Source organism: Marmota marmota, unplaced genomic scaffold, assembly GCF_001458135.2.
Source record: "Marmota marmota marmota unplaced genomic scaffold, marMar, whole genome shotgun sequence".
Classification (NCBI taxonomy): domain Eukaryota; kingdom Metazoa; phylum Chordata; class Mammalia; order Rodentia; family Sciuridae; genus Marmota; species Marmota marmota.
The window spans coordinates 17,498,895-17,518,144 of NW_026000222.1; the positions used below are offsets into that span (position 1 = coordinate 17,498,895).

The 19,250-nt window shown below is 47.3% G+C and overlaps 1 protein-coding gene across 14 annotated transcripts in view; it reads right to left on the bottom strand.

Moving 5' to 3' along the window:
• Positions 1-458: 458 nt before the first annotated feature.
• The window catches only part of LOC107151010 (cocaine esterase-like), a 32,027-nt gene continuing 13,235 nt past the window's right edge, over positions 459-19,250 (bottom strand). Inside the window, exons 1-14 of one of the 14 annotated variants that reach the window (XM_048792646.1) lie at positions 18,824-18,974; positions 12,854-13,058; positions 11,788-11,929; positions 11,016-11,149; positions 10,677-10,935; positions 10,171-10,269; positions 9,757-9,897; positions 9,579-9,659; positions 8,998-9,142; positions 8,443-8,580; positions 8,136-8,216; positions 7,515-7,587; positions 6,899-7,064; positions 459-1,940 (exon numbers count right to left, since the gene is read on the bottom strand). In XM_048792646.1, the coding sequence (XP_048648603.1) occupies positions 1,836-1,940; positions 6,899-7,064; positions 7,515-7,587; positions 8,136-8,216; positions 8,443-8,580; positions 8,998-9,142; positions 9,579-9,659; positions 9,757-9,897; positions 10,171-10,269; positions 10,677-10,935; positions 11,016-11,149; positions 11,788-11,929; positions 12,854-13,058; positions 18,824-18,899 (1,845 nt within the window). In that variant the 5' untranslated portion in view covers positions 18,900-18,974 and the 3' untranslated portion in view covers positions 459-1,835. Of the gene's footprint in view, positions 1,941-5,336; positions 5,608-6,213; positions 7,065-7,514; positions 7,588-8,135; positions 8,217-8,442; positions 8,581-8,997; positions 9,143-9,578; positions 9,660-9,756; positions 9,898-10,170; positions 10,270-10,676; positions 10,936-11,015; positions 11,150-11,787; positions 11,930-12,853; positions 13,059-18,823; positions 18,975-19,250 lie in introns of those variants that run through there. The other 13 variants (XM_048792650.1, XM_048792648.1, XM_048792647.1 and 10 more) reach the window with 13 other exon arrangements.

Consider the following 19,250-nt stretch of genomic DNA (forward strand, 5'->3'; position numbering starts at 1 on the left):
AAAAATAAAACTAAATGATTGGGAGTTACTTGCCAACTTGGAAGTAGAGTTCTTTAATTTTCTATCCTAAGTATTTAAGTTTTCTAGCATGAACTATCTGAAATCTCAAACTAAACAATTACTTAAACCCAACTCTTAACTGCAAGATTGTGCAATGCTTTAGAAACCCATTCAGATACCAGATTGTTACAATAAAAAATCATCTTTTAGATACACATTTAACCAAGGTCATCCCCAAGAAACAATCCATAATATCAACACATTCCTGCATTCATTGTCCCCCTTTTTTTTTAAGTAGACAGAGGTAGAGTAATCCTTGAAGTGCAGGTAAGGAAGAGGGAGTTCCCCAAAGCAAAATGGCTTTGGCAGCTGCTGGGAGTCCCTTAGCCCCACCTTTTACTTACAGGATTAGTTCCTCTGGTTTGGTTTGACCCCAGGCACCAGGCATTTTCCACATCTCCTAACTTTTCAGTAGTCAGCTCCCAAAAAGTTCATCCTCTGCTTGCAGTTGTTTCGAGTGCTAGGCTTCCCCAAGAAGGCAGAGTGGGGACTCCTCTAAAGTCCCCTCTGGGGTGCCAAAATTTATGACTGAAAGTTTGGTTCCCATCCCCAAAGCTGATTAATGCCAATTTAATAATGAGGACAGGGTTTTGAGAAAAGTTAAAGCGAGATATCAAAGTTCTTAGACCCCAGGCATTTCCTTCTGCAGTGGGTGCGCTCAAGCCAACTACGGGAAGAAAAGAAAACACTGCTTCCCTAATCCCGCTTAACAAAGGGGAGTAAAGTTTATCAAAGTTCTTTAAAACACAGCTAAAAGAGGTGTAAAAGGTGAGAACAGAAAAGCTGGTGGTTCTATTGAATTTTGGTCCCTCACAGGAGGAGCATATTAGGGATAATTTAGGCTAAAATTTAGCTAAAGTTATCTCCACACATCTAAGGCAGATTGGAATTTGGGACTCTGCATCGGTCCAAAGTAAAACAATGCCATCACACTTAACAGAGACACAGACAAAAAGACACACAAAGACATAGACTTCCTTTTCAGATTGTCAAAAAACCGAAAGTGTGTGCTGGTCCCAAGCCAACTGGGGTCTTCCCTTCAGACAAATGGATTGGGGGAGCATCCCCTTCAGATTGGGTCTGACGACCCCAGATTGGGAGATTAGTTACTGTCTGGGGAGTTTGGGTTCCACCATGCAGCTCCCGTTTCTTGTGACTCAGGGAGAATGGAGGGAAGAGGGGGAGGAGCAGAAGGTTTGAGTGATAGGATCGTGGGGGAAGGGGTTGGAGTGGGGGCAGGGACCAGGAAAGGCTTCAGGGACAGAGGCGTGGAATGGCTTTGTCCCATAATGGGAGTTACTCAAACAGGGACAGGGACAATATAAACGCGACACAGACAAGGACACACAGTAAATGTCTAACACGAGTCCAAGACAAAGATTAGAACTGAGTAACTGGCAAAACATGATGAGCTGGACAATAAAGACAGACAGTAAACTCAACACGAGACAATTAACAGAACTGAGTGGCCGGCAAAACCTGATGGGTTGGCAGCAGAGTCACTGAATCTGAGTCAATGGCAAAAACACACCTGAATTGAGGGCTCCTCCGTCCCCCAATTTCCCGACTTGAGGGCCCTTCCTTCCCCCAATATCCCGAGTCCTCCAAGGCGTCCCTTGGGGACGTGGCCTGTGGCTTCAGGACACGTCTGTCCACCACCGCTGGAGAGAGCTCACGCTCTTCACCGACAGCCACTCTGCCAACCCTTAAACCGAAACTGAACTGAAAGCCCTGAGCGATCGCAAGAATAAAGGAAGAAGGCGCCTTACTTACCCCTAGAGGAGTCCGTTGGGGTCTCCTTGTCCGGCGCTGCAGGATTCCCGGCCAACGCACCAAATGTAAGGGACCGGCGAACGATGGAGGAAGAGACCACCAAGAGACTGACTCATGCAACAGCAAAAGGGGGTTTATTGAAGATCCAGCATGCTGGGGCTCTGTGCTCACTCAAGGAGGGAGAGCAGCCCAGAGCCCAGAGCCCAACTTGAGCAGGGTTTATATACATTTTTTTAGGGAGGGCAGGGACTTTACATACATCACAGTCCCCTTCAACAAATCACCATATACCTTCGGGAAAATCAAACAACAACTCTTGAACATGATTAGTACATTCATTGGCGGGAACAGGTCGGGCGGGGGTGATAGGTCAGTCCTAAGAAGGGGGGTACATTCAAACTGATTGGTTTGGGCCCTGAATGCCTATGTGCCAAACTGCACAGGGCCCAGGTTATTTAACAACTAAATGGTCAGGGGGAATATCTACTGGGCAGTCCCGTGAATTGTCCTAACAGCTACAGGAATTTCAGGTTTTGAGTGTAGCATAGGAGCTTAACAATACCTGGTCTTTTACATTTTAACTCAGGCTTTGCAGCTTAGAAGCTTTACAATGCCTGGTCTTTAACTTCAGTTTCTTTTATCCTTTCACTACTTAAACTACAGCTACAGTGGTAGTAAAGCACATCATCAGATAGTTGGAATCCTGAGGTGGCCTTGCCCAGTGAATCTGTAGAGAGCAACCCAGTACTTTCCCCCAACTCGACCCCGGTACTGGGAGTTGAACCCAGAGCCTCATGCAGACTAAGCAAGGTGTCTGCCACTGAGTCACACCTATATAATATATATATATATAGAAATATATATATAGAAATAGAAATATATATATAGAAATATATATATAGAAATAGGCATTTCTATTTTATTTTGAGACAGGATTTTGCTGGTCTCAGACTTGTTATCCTCCTGACTCAGCCTTCTGAGTAGCTGTGATTACAGATGTGCACCATGTCCTCAAAACAAAGGAGGACCTAATCCATGGGGGAGACTGAGTTAAAGCACACTTAGCTACTCACTTGACAAACATTAAATAAGTGCTTGCTTATCCCCAAACCTGCCAGGATATAGGCAACCCAGCCTGGGCTCAGGAGCATATGCCAAGTCTGACTTCCTGGTGGAAGGAGTGTTAGGGGCTCAGCCTCAGATGTTCCCTGAAAACTGTCTTTCGCTCCTGCATTCCAGTCCTGCCTCCCATAGGCTCCCACAGCCCAGAACTGTCTGGGTTCCTTATCAGCACCTTTGGGGAGCAATCAGCATTTATTCAGATGTGAGTAGCCAGCATTCTGAGAGCACTGCTTCTCTTTGACCCCCACCCAATCAGCAAGCCTGCTGTGGATTTAGTTTTCCTTCCAGTGCACTCTGCTCTAAGCCATCACTCCAGCCCCTGCCTGGGCAGATGCTCTCTCTGCCCTGATTCTCCTGATCTAATTCATAGCTGGGCTGTGGGGCTCCTCCCACTCAGAGGTGTGTTACAAGCTTCTTCGAGTCTACTAGACAACATAATGTTTCTTCCTAATCTGGAGTCTGCAGTACACCACGGCTGGGTGAAGGTCCCCATGTGCTCTGCCACTTAGGGTAACATCTTACAGAGACCCTGGTATTGAGGGTAGCCAAGATAATAGTAAAAATATGAAATGAAGAAGCATCTCAGGAGTATATCTGTGTATATGTGTGTGTGTGCTTTTTTGTGTACTTGTGTATCAATATACAAATATATAGTGAAAGAGGGAGCGAAAAGAGGGCAGAGAAAATGGAGACAGAGTTTCAAAGTCTAGGGAAGCCAGGCATAGGGGTGCATGCGTAATCCCACTGGCTCAGGAGGCTGGGGCAGGAAAATTGTATGTTCAAAGCCAGCCTCAGCAACTTAGTGAGGTCTTGTCTCAAAATAAAAAATAAAAAGGACTGGGATGTAGCTTGATGGTTAAACACCCTTGGGTTCAACCTTTACTAGCAAACCAAACCAAACCAAACCAGAACCAAAAAACAAAACAAAAGTCTAGGGAAATGAGATACTGCTACATACCCATTCAATATAATCAGATTTAAAACCCATAAAGAAACTGATGGTGAGGATATGGAGCAATTGGCACCCTCATATATGGATGGATGGGAGGTAAAAACGATATGGTCATTTTGGAAGACAGTTTGACAATTTTTCAAAAGTTAAATGCACATTTATCATATGACTCAGCAATTACTTTCAGGTATTTAAAAAATATTATTATTATTATTTGTGGTACTGGAGATAAATCCAGGGATGCTCTACCTCTGAGTTATATCCATAGACCTTTTTATTTTTTATTTTGAGGCAGAGTCTCACTAAGTTGCCTAGACTGGCTTCAGATTTACCGTCCTCCTGCCTCAGACTCCTGAGTTGCTAGGATTATAGGTATGCACCACTGCACCTGGCCCTCTCAGGTCTTCACCTCCCCCCCCCCAAAAAACAAAAAAAACCCCCGGAAGCCTGTGTATACACATAGTCATGTCTAAAAATGTCCAGATCATTTTATTAAATAGAGGCCCCAAATGGAAGTCACTCAGATGTGCATCAACTGGTAACATGTGCAGATGTGTACATGCAAGGCCACTCCCCAATAAAAGGGAAGAAATGCCACTTGAATCTCAAAGTCATTATGCAAGTGACACAGTCACAAATGACTCCTGTGCTATGATATTCTAGAAAAGGCAATCTTTGGCAACGGAAATCGATCAGGCATTTGCCAGGGAGCAGAGGTCAGTGTGATGACGAACTGTGAATGGGCATGTGGGAACATTTTGGAGCTTAAGAAACATTCTAAACCTGATGTGGTGTCGGTTATAGTCTCCTACATTTACTCAAATTTACCAAACTTTGTAGCTCAAATGGGTGAATTTAATTCATGGAAATGATCCACAATAAAGCTCTTAAAAAGAGCTACTGAAACTACTGAAATTCTGAAAAATACTCTTGAGGACCCACTCTGGGAAACAACCTGTGCATGCTCAGAACTGAAAACCATACAGGGGCATGTTTGCAGCAGGAGCACAATGAATGTTTTCAGCACAGAGTGGAAGGATTATGCACCAGTCCCTGTACACTAAAAGGAACTAAAAGGTCTTTTCACCTCTGCAGAGATCCAGTCAGCCCAGGCTTACCGCTATCCTCGTCTGCCCCCTGGTGTCCAGGATGGGAAACACGGCAATCTTCATCTTGAGCCCTAAAGGGCATGGTGCCCTGTGGTTGGGCTTAAATGCACTGGGTGAAAGAGGGAACTTAGTTTCTTGGGAAAACTGGTGCCCCATGGAGGCAAGTTGGAGATATGGAGGGTATAGGGAGAGTCCCAGGGTCCATGGAGTGAGGGACACAGCCTTTCCATGACAGAGAGAAAATGCTTTGGAGGAACAAAAAGGCATATTGAACTTCATCTGGCACTTTTGATTACTGAGATAAAAGATGAGAGGGTTTCTGTTGGAGGGGCCAAAAAAGTTTAGGGACATCAATGAGGTGAGAGGGAAAGTCAATCATGTGGATGCCATAGTCAGTGGGGGATGGTCAGGAGGCTGCAGATGAAATTCTGAAAGATTCTGGATGCACAGGCCCTCAGGGAGCCAGTGACAAGAATCTCTTCTGCTACCTGTCTGGACCTCCTGGCATGTCAAGGCCTCTTCCAGGATATACCCCACAGGAAACATCTTCACAGCTGTGTTGTGATTGTGTCAGTGTGGGGTTCACAGTGTCTGCAGATCCACAGAGAATAAGAGGAAACTTCAGGACCCCACCTGGCTCTCCAGGATGCACCCAGCTGGCCCAGGCTCCAGAAGCCAATGGAAAAGCCCAGTCCTGCTTCTCATAAGTATGGGGCCTTTCACCTCCTTGGGACAGAAATAGATGGGTATGTGTGTAGATTTAAATGTTAATGATGAATGACATTTAATCTCTAGGGACAATAGAGGGGCCCACTTCAGTGGCTAAGATGTATGCCTTGAAAGTTTGTGTGCTGCAATTTATATGCTGAAAAAACAATCTCCAATATGATAAATCATTAGTATTGTGATAAATTGGGCTTACTAACTGTATAAAAGAGGCCAAGAGAGATTATTCGCCACTTCTGCTAAGTGAGGATACAGTTAGAAGGTGCCATCTAAAAACCAGAGCAAGACATCCCCAGATAACAAATCTGCTAACACCTGGATTTGAACTTGACAGCTTCCAACACAGAGAGCAATAAATTTCCACTGTTTATGAGCTACTCAGTTTATTGTGTTTATTTGTTTATATTTTGGTAGTGGTACAGTGATCAAACCCAGGACCTTGACATGTTAGGCAAACACTCTACCACTGAGTTACATCCATGGCCCTTTTTATTTTGTTTTGAGCTCGGGTCTCCCCAGGTTTCCCAGTCTGGACTTGATAATTCTCCTCCTCAGCCTTCTGAGTAGCTTGGACTATGGGTTTGTGCTACTGTGTCTGGTTAGATTATTGTATATTTGTAACAGCAGCCTGATGGACTAAGACACTGGAGCTTCTGATATATAGGTTTTCTCTTAGGCTTTCTGAGATATGAGAACATGGGGGACTTGCTGAGAGGTGGGCAAGGGTTTCTGAAACCTAGGTCAGCACCACTTCGTAAAACATCTCTCTCAAAGTGGGAGGGTATGGAAACTTGCAGGAGAGGACAGAGAGGGTACAAAGAAAGAGAGGGGAGTAGGGAGGAAGGAACTCAAGCTCAGTGGGGGTGGAGGAAGGTGGGCATCCACTGGGCTTACCCGTCCACAGCTTCCTGGGGAGATTTACTGAGTGTGTCTAACGAGAGAGGACTCATGGCAGCCTGGGCAATGAACATCATGAGGTGAATTCCTCGTTAGTGTTGGCTGAATGGATGAATGAAGAGTGGATGAATGGCTACATGAATGAGGGGGTCAGCCCTGGCTCCTGGGTGGGCATGTATGGGCACTAAAGGCAGATCCCATTTGCACATAGCCCTTCCCTCCCTCCCTGAACAGGGAGCTAGAGCTCTGTGTGCTTCACCTTATCTCCCTTTAGCTCCTGGATCTTCTGAGGCAGGGTCTTGGTCCAGAACTGCAGCCTGTGTGCCTTCAGGGCCTGGCCCACAGCAGGCTGGATGTCCAGCTGCAGGTACTGCTGGTCCTGGTCGAACAGTGGCCAGTGGGGTAGGCCCTCTCCGTTGGGGTTCCTGTGCACATGCCCTCCCAGCAGGGAAGGATGAGGGTCAGTCTGAGCTCTGTTGATCTCAGACCTGACCTCCCATCCCTGTTTAGGACTGGCCAGGCATCCAGGCAGGCCAGGGCTTTGAGAATGGGTAAAGTTTTCCTGATGTAAGAAAGTAATGGTCTCTCACTAGTGTTGTTCTCCACAGGGCAGGGCAACCTGGTCTGTTTGGCCGTTCCTTGTGAGAGGCTGGCTCTTATGGTAACCCAGCACTATGGCTCCTCTCCCGGTCACCATGAGAAGAGAACAGTGACCTGCACCCACAAAGCAACCTCTTTCAGAGCAGGCCTTCATGTTGGAGAGGGAGCTAGGATGTGGTTAAGGCCACATGTGTGTTAATGAGGTCACCTCAGACAAGGGGAACAGTGGAGGACCCGTGCCCCACTGGGAGGCTGAGGTGTGCAGGTGTCCTCACCCATTTCGAGCAAAGTTGGCCCAGTACTTCATCATCCTTCTGCTCAGCAACTCTTCCTCCTCAGTGAGCTCAACTGTGGGAGGAGGAAGGCAAGGGTCCAGGTCCTGGCCAACCCTGTCCACTCCTGTGCCACATTTACAACCCCAGCCATAGCCTGGATTGATCCAAGGCCTGGATCCCTTCCATTATAGTTGGATCTGAAGTGTCCCCCAAGGCTCATCTGTTGAAGGCTTGACCCCCAGCTGGTTGCACTGTTGGGAGGTGCTGTAAAAGCTATGGATGTGACCTAGTTGAAGAGGTGGGTCACTGGGGGCATGCCTCTAAAGGTATATTTTGTTCCTGGTGCCTGTATGTATTTCATTCTTTCTCCTCCTGTCATGATGTGGGCAGCTCTGTTCTACTACTAACTCCCTGACATGATGTCCTGTCTCTCCACAGACCCAGAATCAATGGAATCAAGTGACCATGAACTGAAACCATTGAAATTGTGAGCCAAAATAAAATCTTTCTCCTTTAAGTTGAGTATCTCAGGTATTTCATCATAGAAGGCTTGACTAATACATCTTCCCTACCCCAATAGCCCTGGGGGATAGCCCCTCCCCTTGTCCAACTTGCCCTTACTCATTTCAGCCTCTAGCTGACTTGATCCTGGGCCATCTGGATCCAGAGGGTCCCTTTTTCCTTCTAAAACTGTGAGGTCATCTAAGAAACAAATATGCCATTTAAGTACCTTCCTCTGTACCCACTATGGACACCATGGTTGGGGTGGGGCAGGTTGAGGGAGCACAGGCTGGAGTGGTGGGGCTCAGATTCTAATTTAGGGACATCTTTTGAGCTGTGAGATGGTGAACACCTGATCCTCTTTCTGAGCCTTAGTTTCCTTGTGTGGACCCCACTGGTACACATTTCCTGGAGAACAAAGACTCACCTTGCTTGCCCCAGAAAAAGGATCTGAAGATAAAGAGAATCTCATCACCATGGTCGGCCTTCACATGGGGTGGCTTGATGTCCTTAAAAAAGTTAGGCCGATGCTGGAACTCGTAGAAGTAGACAGGGGCATGGGAACCTGGGGAATGGGGGTGGTCAGGAGGTGATAAGGTGATCCCTTACCTGGAACTCCCTTCTGAGTCACCCTTGATGACAAAATACATAGGTCCAAAGCTGACTTTAACCTGGACAGTGAAATGGGGAATCCCAAGGTGGAGTTGAAGCCATCAAAGGGCCTTCAATAAGTCATGGCCTTGGACTTTCTAGCTGTGTGATTTTGAGCAAGTCACTAACTCAGGTTCCTTGCCTATAAAATAGGGGTGTTTTCTGTCACACTATCCCTCAGGATTTACTGAGATGAGGGCTATCAAGTGCTTGGCATCAGGGGCCTGATAAAGACTAGTTCAGGACCTAGACATCACAATCTTCCTGTTCCCCAGACACCAGAGCTCTGAGCTGCCCTAGGCCATCAGGAGTCAGGTAAAGATATACTCACTCTGAAAATGTGCTACTTGGAGTGCAGGGATCACAAACATTAAGTCCTCCATCATTTCCTGGAACTGGCCTTGAAGAGTATCTGGGTCTTCATTGTCCCCCATATACTCCTCCATCAACAGGTCACCAAATTCAGCAGGCAACATCTAGCCCAGAGGGATCGGGGAGAGTCCTGTTAGGCAGGCACTGAGGAAGGGACACAGCAGCTTAAGGGTGGAGAGATTGGATCTGGGATGGGTCAGGGCATAAGGCAAATCTGTCAAGCTGTTGGGTTATCCCACTCACAAATGCACCCAGAGATCAACCTTTGTTGCCGGAAGTTGCCTCATGGGAAGGATATCTGGGGGTATCCTCTCAATATTTTTGGTACTGGTGATTGAATGCTTTACCACTGAACTACATCCCCAGCCTTTCTTATTTTTTTATTTTGAGGTAGGGTCTTGCCAAGTTGCTGAAGGCTGGCCTTGAACTTGGAGTCCTCCTGCTTCAGTTTCCTGAGTCACTGGGATTACAGGGATACTACACTTTGATCAGCACTCTCCATTTTTTTTTTTTTTTTTTGCAGGACCCTGGGAGTCTCACCATCTGTGCTGCTCTTCTCTGCAGAGCAGCCTGCACAGTCCTTCTGTCTATTTTCTTCTGGGGGTGAGCGGTGCCCATGCTCTGGGTGGAAAGGGGAGGGTGTGCATTATAGTTCAGATTGACTTAGAACTTTAGGATGTGTTCCCCAAACACCTAGAAACTTGGAGTTAGGTCTCACCGAGGGAATGACCCAGCCATATTCATCATTGTTGACCCCAATGATGCTGGGGACAGGTTGAAAATCAGCAGAAGTCAGAAGCTCCTGGGGGTGCCTGGGCAGGAAGGCCCCATCTACCACACCGGGAATGATCTTGAAGGCCTGAAGGGGGCATTCAAAGTCATGAAGCACAGTCAGGACCTAGAAAACTTCTGATGTCTTCTAAGTGCTTTTCGCTCCTGTCTGGCCAGGATACTCATAACTGCCCCCAGAAATCCTATTCCTGGTTTACTACATCCAGGCCTCATTTCCAGAATACCTGGAAATAACTGTTGGGTGAAGTAACTGTTCCAGGGAGTTGGAAAGGCACCCAAATCATTATGCCCCATAGCTATCATCCCTTCTTCTTCCACACCCATGCTCATTTAGCCTGACCTTGGTAATAGCCAGCATTTCCTCTTCACTCTTGCCTCGAAGGCAGCTTACCAGGGCCTCTGACTCTACCTGCCCACAGTCAGACAGGTTGGCCACCATCTGTAAAGGCACCAAAAAAGGGCTGGATCATCCCTTCAGGCAAGGAGTGGGAATGTTGCCCAAGGTCTCAGCTGGGTGCAGGCACCACCAATATTTCAAAGGGTAGGGAGAGTGGATTGGTGCAGGTGTGAAATTATTCTACCCTCCCTGAACCTCAGGTGTCAGCCAGAGGAGCCATCACACCTGCTCACATGGTTCAGGGTTCAGCTTTACAGATCATAGAACGTATTCAACCACTGTGAGGTAGAGGTCTGTGGATTCTGACCCTTGAACCCCTTGCAAACCCTGGATAGGTAGCACTTCCCAAGGTTCCTCAACTGTTGTCTTCAGTGAAGAAAGAGGAGCAGTGGCTCTGAAGGTGAGGGATGAGGCAGTGGGTCTGGGCTTTGGTGGTTGAGGGCACTCACTGTGGAAACTGCTTCAGATGAGCTGGCAATGAGGCTGGGCAGCAGGGCCACCCCACTCTCCATGATGGCACCATGAAAGAGTCCTTGGGACATTGGAGACACCACATGTGAGGACACACTAGTGCCACCTGCAGACTCGCCAAAAATGGTGACCTTATCAGGGTTGCCTCCAAAGTGGGCAATGTTCTGCTGGACCCAATGTAGGGCAGCCACTTGGTCCAGGTAACCCCAGTTGCCAGTGGCATGCTGGTCTCCAGTGCTGAGAAATGCAAAGATGATGATCACTGGATGGTCCTCTATCTACTCAGCCTCCATTGACCAATCCAGACCCAAGCTCACCTGAAGAAGCCCAGAACACCTAGGCGGTACTGGATAATGACCACCACCACATCCTCAGTGGCTGCCAGAATAGAACCATCGTACAGGGATGCCATGCCTATAACTAGTGCACCACCATGGATCCATACCATCACCTTGGAAATCAAGAGATATACCACATGACTCCCACCCAGCTCAAACCCCTCCTGGGCTGCTTTATAGATTAAACACTGCTTTGACTTGTGCAGCTACCCACACAGACAAAACTCTAGCAGACCTCATGACCTGGGCCATGGGCCAGTGACTCAAGTTTAATCAGGAAGACCGAGTCTCCCATTGGTACATGGTACATCCCATTTACCAAAGCCTGGATCTATTACATCCTGAATCTTCTGCAAATTGGAAAGAAAAGGGATGTCTACTTAGAATTTCCAAGAAACATTAATCAAAATTATTCTCCACAAGAGCTCAAAGACAATCCATTGCTGTCATTTTTTTTTTTTTGTGACCTTAGTGTAGTCCTTGTACTAAGGGGGTATCCTGGGAACAACTTGGTTGAATGAGAATGGTGTCCATTCAGTGGCCATGGTCTCTGACCTCTGGGAGTAGCCAGGGCCCTTTGAACACAAGCTTAAGTCAAGGCCCACTGGCATAAGAGGCCTTCTTGGATCTGACAGTAAGAGGTTTCTCCTCATTGTTCATACTGCAGTAGGACCCAAGCTGATCTTGTTCCTTCTAACCTTGTAGAACAAATGTACTCCCACTCCCCTGTCAATCACATCCTGACACTCACAGGAAGGTTAGAGCCCTCATGGGCATGAGCAGGCATGTAGATGTTGAGATACAGACAGTCTTCTGACATGGGGATGGAAGGCAGGGTCAGATTCAACAGCTTCAGGGACTGTGTGTTCATTGCTTTGGCATCCTGCAGACACCTGGTGATCAACCACGGTAGACAGTCAACCCAGCATGTGAACAGTGGTCAAAAGCAGACTTGGGTTCAGGTTTCTTCCAAGAAACCCCCTCAGGGTCCCTGTTACACCTGATGTCCTGTTCATACTTGATTTTTGCTCTAAAGCCCCTTCCCATTGAGTTCAAGGCCTCTGGCTCGGGGTAAGCCGGGATGGAGTCCAGACCTCCAGGGAGGCTTCAAGGTTGTTAAGCACTTGCGTCCAACTCCTGAGGCTGGGCAATCATGACTCTAGGGGACTGTCTGGGAAACACTGGCTACCTGTGTTAACATTCACCACTTATCCCTGTCCCCATTCAGGTCTGGAACAGTATAGATGTCCCCAAATGGGTGGTGCCAGAATGGATGGAGTTTAGTTTCCCATAGAACATAGTAGGACAACCCACAGACCAAGTCTAGACTCTCAGGGAACCACAGAGTCTTCAGGTGTAAGCACATGCATCTATTACTTGGCCACTGGCACCTGGCCCTGTGGGCTGGCATAGAGAATGCAGGGGGCAGATCCCAAAGGAGCCACTGCTGCTTCCCTCTTCAGGATTCTAGAGTATGTACTGCCGGAGTCAGGGTATTTTATAGGTTCTTAGAGCCAATCTGACCCTCTCCCAGACACATGTACGTACCCTGGTTGCAGAGAACATCTGGCATAACATGAGCTGGGACAAATTATCTCCGCAACTAATGTTCTCTGGGTGCCAAGGCCAAAGAGAGGAGCCTAGGGAAGTTAGCAACTTCAACCCTCTGAGCCTTAGCACTCTCACTGGAAGAATGCATGTGAGAATCATCCCAATGCAGAGGAAAATTGCCTGGGCAGTGTAGATGAAGGAGCCCAGGGCTAGGAGTACCCACCCCCACCCAGCCCTGAGGTTTCCCAGACCCCTGGAGAACTTACATGGCTGGGTGGGAGGTTCCATCCCTCACACCACTCCAAGGTTCAGGGGGCTCAGGGGCTGCAAAGCGCAGTGGTCCTACAGGTGGCTTGGCAAAGGGAATTCCCAGGAAGGTGTGGACCCCCGCATTGAAGCCCTTCACATGGACGAGGCTGCCTCTCACCTGCCCGGTGTGGATGGTCCGGATGGGGCTGACTGAGTCCTGGCCTGTGGGCAGAGAGATGCACTTTAGACTTTGGTCTGCTTAATTAGCTGCTGGCCTATAGTACTGTGACCTGGTTGGCCCTCCTTAGCTCCATCTTGTGGAGGGACTCTGATCTGCAAACAATGGCTTCACAAACCTTCTACCTGTCCCACTGTGACCCTCCACAATTGCCTCCTGATTCTATTCTGATGACATGGCCAGAATTAGTTTATCCATAGACACAGAGATCAGACTGAGGGTATGTAGGGTAGGATTAGGTTCACATTGAGGGAAAGAGGTGAACTCTGAGTGTAAACTAAAAACCACTTATGTGTGTCATTGAATGGATAGAATGTATGGTGCAGTAATTATTTTTCAAAGTTGGTATTAAAATCTACCTCTTTGCAAATTATAAAACTTATTACCATTCTAATAAATTAGAACATTTGAGTAGATATTTAATTATGATGAAAACTTAAACTGTTGTGGAAATACCTTTATCTATCTACCTATCTCTGTGTATATCCATATACATATTTGTATCAATCTTCCGCTCTCTCTTTTTTTTTTTTCAGTAGGAACTCATGAGAAATTTACCCATGATGTGATAGCTGGGGTTGCTTTCAAACAATGGTGCAAAGGACAGAGTGCATTTCAGATAATCTAGGTTGTGCCAATCCTGATACTTGTTGAAAGTGGCTGATGGACACATTGGGTTCATTAACTTTCCTCTCTGGCTCATATGAGGCTCGTCCCTCTGTGCTGTGTAGCTTTTGTGCAACCACATCTTGCTCTGTGCCTTAGGGTGCAGGGAGGTGTTCAGTAAGGCCACTGTCCCCCTGATGTTGTTGCCACCTGAAGTGGCTCCTACCTCTCTTGCAACTTCCCTTCACAGTCTCACCTTTTGCCTCTGCAGAAACTGACAGATCTGAGCCAGGTTCCATTAGAAAAAAACAAAGACAAGAACAGCCTCAGGGATCTCCTGCTGCCCTGCCCAGGGTGGATCCTAATGCATCATCAGTATGTGTCAACTGCTGTGGTTGAGGCTAGGCATGGCAGGCTCCAGAGAGGACAATCTAGTAATGTCTTTCTTGTATGGTTTGTATATGGTTTGTTCACCAGTGATTCATGTGCTGGAAGTTTGGTTCCCAGTGTGGCAGCATTGAGGAAGTGGGACTATAAAGAGGTGGGGTGTAAAAGAAGATGATTGGATCATGATAAGTGTTTTTGGAGTGGGTTAGATATCACAGGAGTGCTTTAGTTCTCTGTAAAATGAAAATGGATTGTTCTAACAGAGCAGCCTGGCCATTCTCCAGTCTCTTGCTTTGCTCCTGCCATATGATCATCTCATAAACTCTCCTGCTATATCATGTCTTTGCCGTTTTATGACATAGCTTCAAGGCTCTCTCCAGAGGTAGATCAGGGCCAGGCAAAGTGATGCACTCCAGTAACACCAGAGACTTGGGAGGTTGAGACCGGAGTTTTGTGCGTTTGAGACCAGGCTCAGTAACTTGGCATGAGCCTGTGTCAAAGTGAAAAGCAAAAAGGGCTAGGGATGTTGCTAGGTGGCAGATCATCCTTGGGTGATGTTGTGTCAACCACAACAACAGACCAAAAACAAAAACAGAGGCAGACCAGAGAGGGCCACCGGATCTTGATTTTCAGTATCTAAAACTGTGTGCAAAATAACTATTTTATTTATAATTACCTTCTGTTGGCTATTTTGTTATAGCAACACAAAGCAGACTGAGACAGAAAATTACTACCAAGAGTGGGATTGTTACTAAAACAATACCTGAAACTGTGGAAGTGGCTTTGGAACTAGTTAACAGCCAGAGGTTGGAGGAGTTTGGAGGAGCAGTCAAGAAAAGTTTTGTGTTGCTGGGTGCGATGGTGCACAGTTGTAATATCAGCAGTTCAGGAGGCCCAGGCAGGAGAATTGCAAGTTCAAAGCCAGCTTCAGAATCAGCAACTTAGTGAAGCCCTAAACAACTTAGTAAAATGCTATATCAAAATAAAAAAATAAAAAGGACTGGAGATATGGCTCAGTGGTTAAGTGCCCCTGGAGTTATACTCCCTGTACAAAAAAAGAAGAAGGAGAAGAGGAAAAACGAGGAAGAGGAGGAAGAGGAGAAAGAGAAGTCTTATACTGCTGTAAATGGAGAATTATCAGTAATCCTGTGAGAGTTCAGTCAACAAAGAGACTAGGAAGGAGCTAGAACCTCATAGAGATTGGTTAAGTGGTCATATTCAGAATGCTGATAGCAATGTGCTTAGTAAATGCAATCCTAAGGAGGATTCAGAAGGAAGTGGGAACCACAAGTCGGAAATTAGAAGAAAGGCTACATTTGATCACTGCAAACACTTGGCTACATTGTATTCATGCATAAAGATGTTATAGAAGGGCAAATATAACATTGATGACCTAGAATATTCAGAGAATAACATTTCTTTTCTTTTTTCTTTTAAAAACATTTTTTTTTTTAGTTGTAGACACACACAATACCTTTATTTTATTTATTTTTATGTGGTGCTAAGGATTGAACCTGGGGCCTCACACGTTCCAGGCAAGCACTTTACCACTGAGCTACAACCACAGCCCCTCAGAGAACAACATTTCTAAGCAAAATATAGAAGGAACTATGTGGTTATTTTTGGTCATTTTAAGTGAGATTTGCAATGATAGTTGGCAAAGGAAAGCATACCTTAAAACATTGGAAATTTCATATCTGCTTACCTAAAGAGCAAAATGGGAGATTGGGTGAGAATATAGAGGATGCAAAAGAGATAACTGGGTGGGAAGGAGCCAGGCTTTCTCTGCTTCAAAATCATGGGAGAGAAAGCCTGAGGCTATCACAATCTTCCAGGGTGCCCTTGCATCAAGAGCCCCAAAGACCATGGAAGGAGCCCCAGCATTGTCTCAGGATTCTGCTCCTTGTTTTCTAGCAAAATGCTCTGGGTCTGTCCAACCATGGTTCAAGAAAGCCCAGACATGACTCCTGATGCCACTCCAAAGGGAGCAAGCAACAGACCTTGGTGATGCCCAAGTGGAGCTATTTTGCAGGTGCAGAGAATCCAAGGGCTCTGCTGTCACAACAGCTTCCCCTGGGTTTCAAAGGAAAGTTCTGGAGGCCCTGCTGTTGGAGTGGAGTCACTGCAAAGATTCTTCACCAGAATGCCTAGTGAGGCCATGAGAGTGGGACCACTGCTCTTGAGACCTCAGAATGTAGAGCCACTGGCAGTGTCAGTGCCAGCCTAGGAAAGCCACATGCCATGGCATGCAGCCCAGGAGAGTAGCCATGTGGGCTGCAACCAGCATTACCCCAGGGGTGGGGCTGCCAAGGCCCTGGGGACCAATACACTGCCCTGTGTCTAGAAGGCTGGACTTGGAGTTTGGAGATCTAGTGTCTTCTTTGGTTGTTTTCAGACTTGCTGGGGGTCTGGGAGCCCTTTCTACTTGCTATTCTTCCTTTTTGCCACCAGACTATCTGCCCTGTGCCTGTTTCAAGGCTGTATCCTGAAACCATGTAACTTGTTGGAAGTCATTTCCCTTGAATTTCAGATGGGACTTGGGACTTTGCACTTTGGAGTCATGCTGGCAAGGTTTCAGCCTTTGAGGACTATAGGCATGGAATGACTGCATTTTGCATTGAAAGAAGGATGTGAACCTTGGAGGGCAGGGGCAGAATGGTATGGTTTGGATATGGTTTGTCCCCCAAAGCTTGCTATCATGGATGACAGAACACCAGTGGGGTGGTACCTTTCAGAAGTAGGACCTAGTGATTGGCTCAGGACTGCCCTGTGGAGGGATTAAAGCTAGTTTTTCACAGTGGATTAGATCTCACAGGAGTGGGTTAATTCCTTTGAGGTGACTGTGAGTTTTTAATAAAAGAACAAGTTTGCCTCTTCCCTGTGTATTGCTTCTGCTCTCATCATGTGATCTCTCTCCCACAAAGTCCTATGATGTCATGCCATTGCCATGTTATGACATACCTGAGAGTCCCTTACCAAGACCTACCAGAGAGGGTCACCTGATCAGAGATTTTCAGGCTCTAAAACTGTGAGCTAAATAAATCTATTTCCTTTATACATCATCCAATGTCAGGTCAATTATATTGTTTTAGCAAACCAAATCGAACTAAGATATGTTCCAAGTCAAAAGGCACACTCCTCACGCACCGCATGTCTGTAATCCCAGCGACTCAGGAGGCTGAGGCCAGCCTCAGCAAATTAGCAAGGCCCTAAGCAACTTAGTGAGATGCTGTATCAAAATACAATGAAAAGGGCTGGGGGACATGACTCAGTGGCAAAGCAACTCTAGGTTTCCTTCAGTACCAAAAATGGGGCATGGGTGGTACACACCTCTTCCCAGTAACATGTTGCCTACACAGAATTCCTTACTGGGGGAAATTTCTTTTCATGTAATGTACACAGACAGCAGTCTCAGATGCCTCAGGTTGGTGTTGTAACAGCAATGGACAAAGTCTGCTAAAATGTCCCTGATCAGAGACTTGTTAAGTCAGCAGCACATCATCCTTTCCACTTGATGGTGGAGGAAGCTGCACCATTTAAGAGTGTGAGGTGACTCCTGTGTTAGGAAGGGGAAAGCATGGTGCTCCAGAGGGTGAGTTGTGGTCATGTAGATGGAAACCAGGCATAAGAATAAAATCTCTCTCACTACTTCTCTCTCTCTCTCTCTCACACGCACACATAAACACACACACACACACACACACACACACACACGTAAAGTCCTGGGCATTGTGTGTAAGACCCTGAGGCCTTGATGGTTCCTGTGAAGGAGCCAGGACTGGTGGGGATAGAAGAGGGTGGAACCCAAATCTGTGCTTGTAACTTGTTAATGATTATTTCTGATGGGTGAAGCCAAGACAATATTTATAATGGCAGCCATCAGTGAGATTGGGCAGCTCTCCTTGTGTAGAAAGTCCTAGTGACTTTTGAGAGGAGCCTGGTCAACAGAGGAAAGTGGGAAAGACCCTTTGAGAGTACGCCATGGGGGAGAGGTGAGTGTGGACTCCTCCTGGGCAGAGTGGGGAGGAGTAGCAGAACATAAGGGGGGCCCCACAGTAGAAGGCTTTAATGGAGGGTATCAAGGGCCCAGGACAGCCCAGGCATCCTGCCAAACTTGCCTAACTTCTGATTAGGGCCTGGGTGCTGCCTGTAGGCTCAGAGCCCCTTCACCTTTGCCCTAATGGCCAAGCCATACCCTAGATCAGGTGCATAAGATGAGGGGAATCCAGTGACATCCCAGATCCCCTTTAGGACACAGTGCCTGAGGCCTTCTGTATTTCCCCTAAGACAAGTAACCTTTCTTGGAACCCCTTTGAGAGGGCCAGCTCACCCCTCTGGCCAAAGGCATGACCTAGAGCCAAATGGCAGCAGGTAGGTGTTCCTAAGCGGCTGTTTTTCCCATTGGCAGCTGGAGCTCCAGCACAGCCCAGCACTCAGTGTGTCCTGAATGCCCTGTCCAGAGACAGGGAAGGTGGCTCTGCTCTTCTGGGTTCCTCAGTCTCCCCTCATACCCTACCTTCTCCTTGGTGTTGGTGACATCAGGCTGACTGACCCTGTCTGCACTTCAGGGGAGCCACCCTGGGCATTTTGGGGAGCCCAGGGTGGCTGCACATTTTTCTCTGTCCTGTCCTCTATCATTTCCACCAGCTCCCCCCTCTCTGGTGCCTACCCTCCTGCAGCCTCGGTCTTTTCCTCTACACCATTTGGCTGATGGGAACACAGAGTCTGACATCCCAAACCCCTATGTGAGCCTTACCCTGGCCTTGGAGGAGGAGCAGCAGGACCCCACAGGCCACGATGCCCAGCTGCCCATGAAGTCTGTGCAGCCACATGGTCAGCTCCCAGGGCTGTTTCTGTGCTGCTGTGGTTGCTCTGCTTCAGAGGTCAGCACAGAGCAGGAACTGGGCCCAAATGGAGTTTGGACCCGGCAGGGAGGAGGCAGAGCAATGAGTGGTGTCCTGCAAGCTAGGCACTGTGGGAGAGGCATGCAGAACCTGCAGTGGATACCAGGCTGGACAGGGCTGCACTCCTCTGTTAGCTCCAAGTGCTGCACAGCCCCTGCAGCTGCTCTGAGATCCCAGGAACCCACTCCTCACCCCTGGAGTTATTAATTTACGGTCCTAGCAGCCACTGGCTCTTTTAGGCTACTGTTTTTTTTTTTTTTTTTTTTTTTTTTTTTTTTT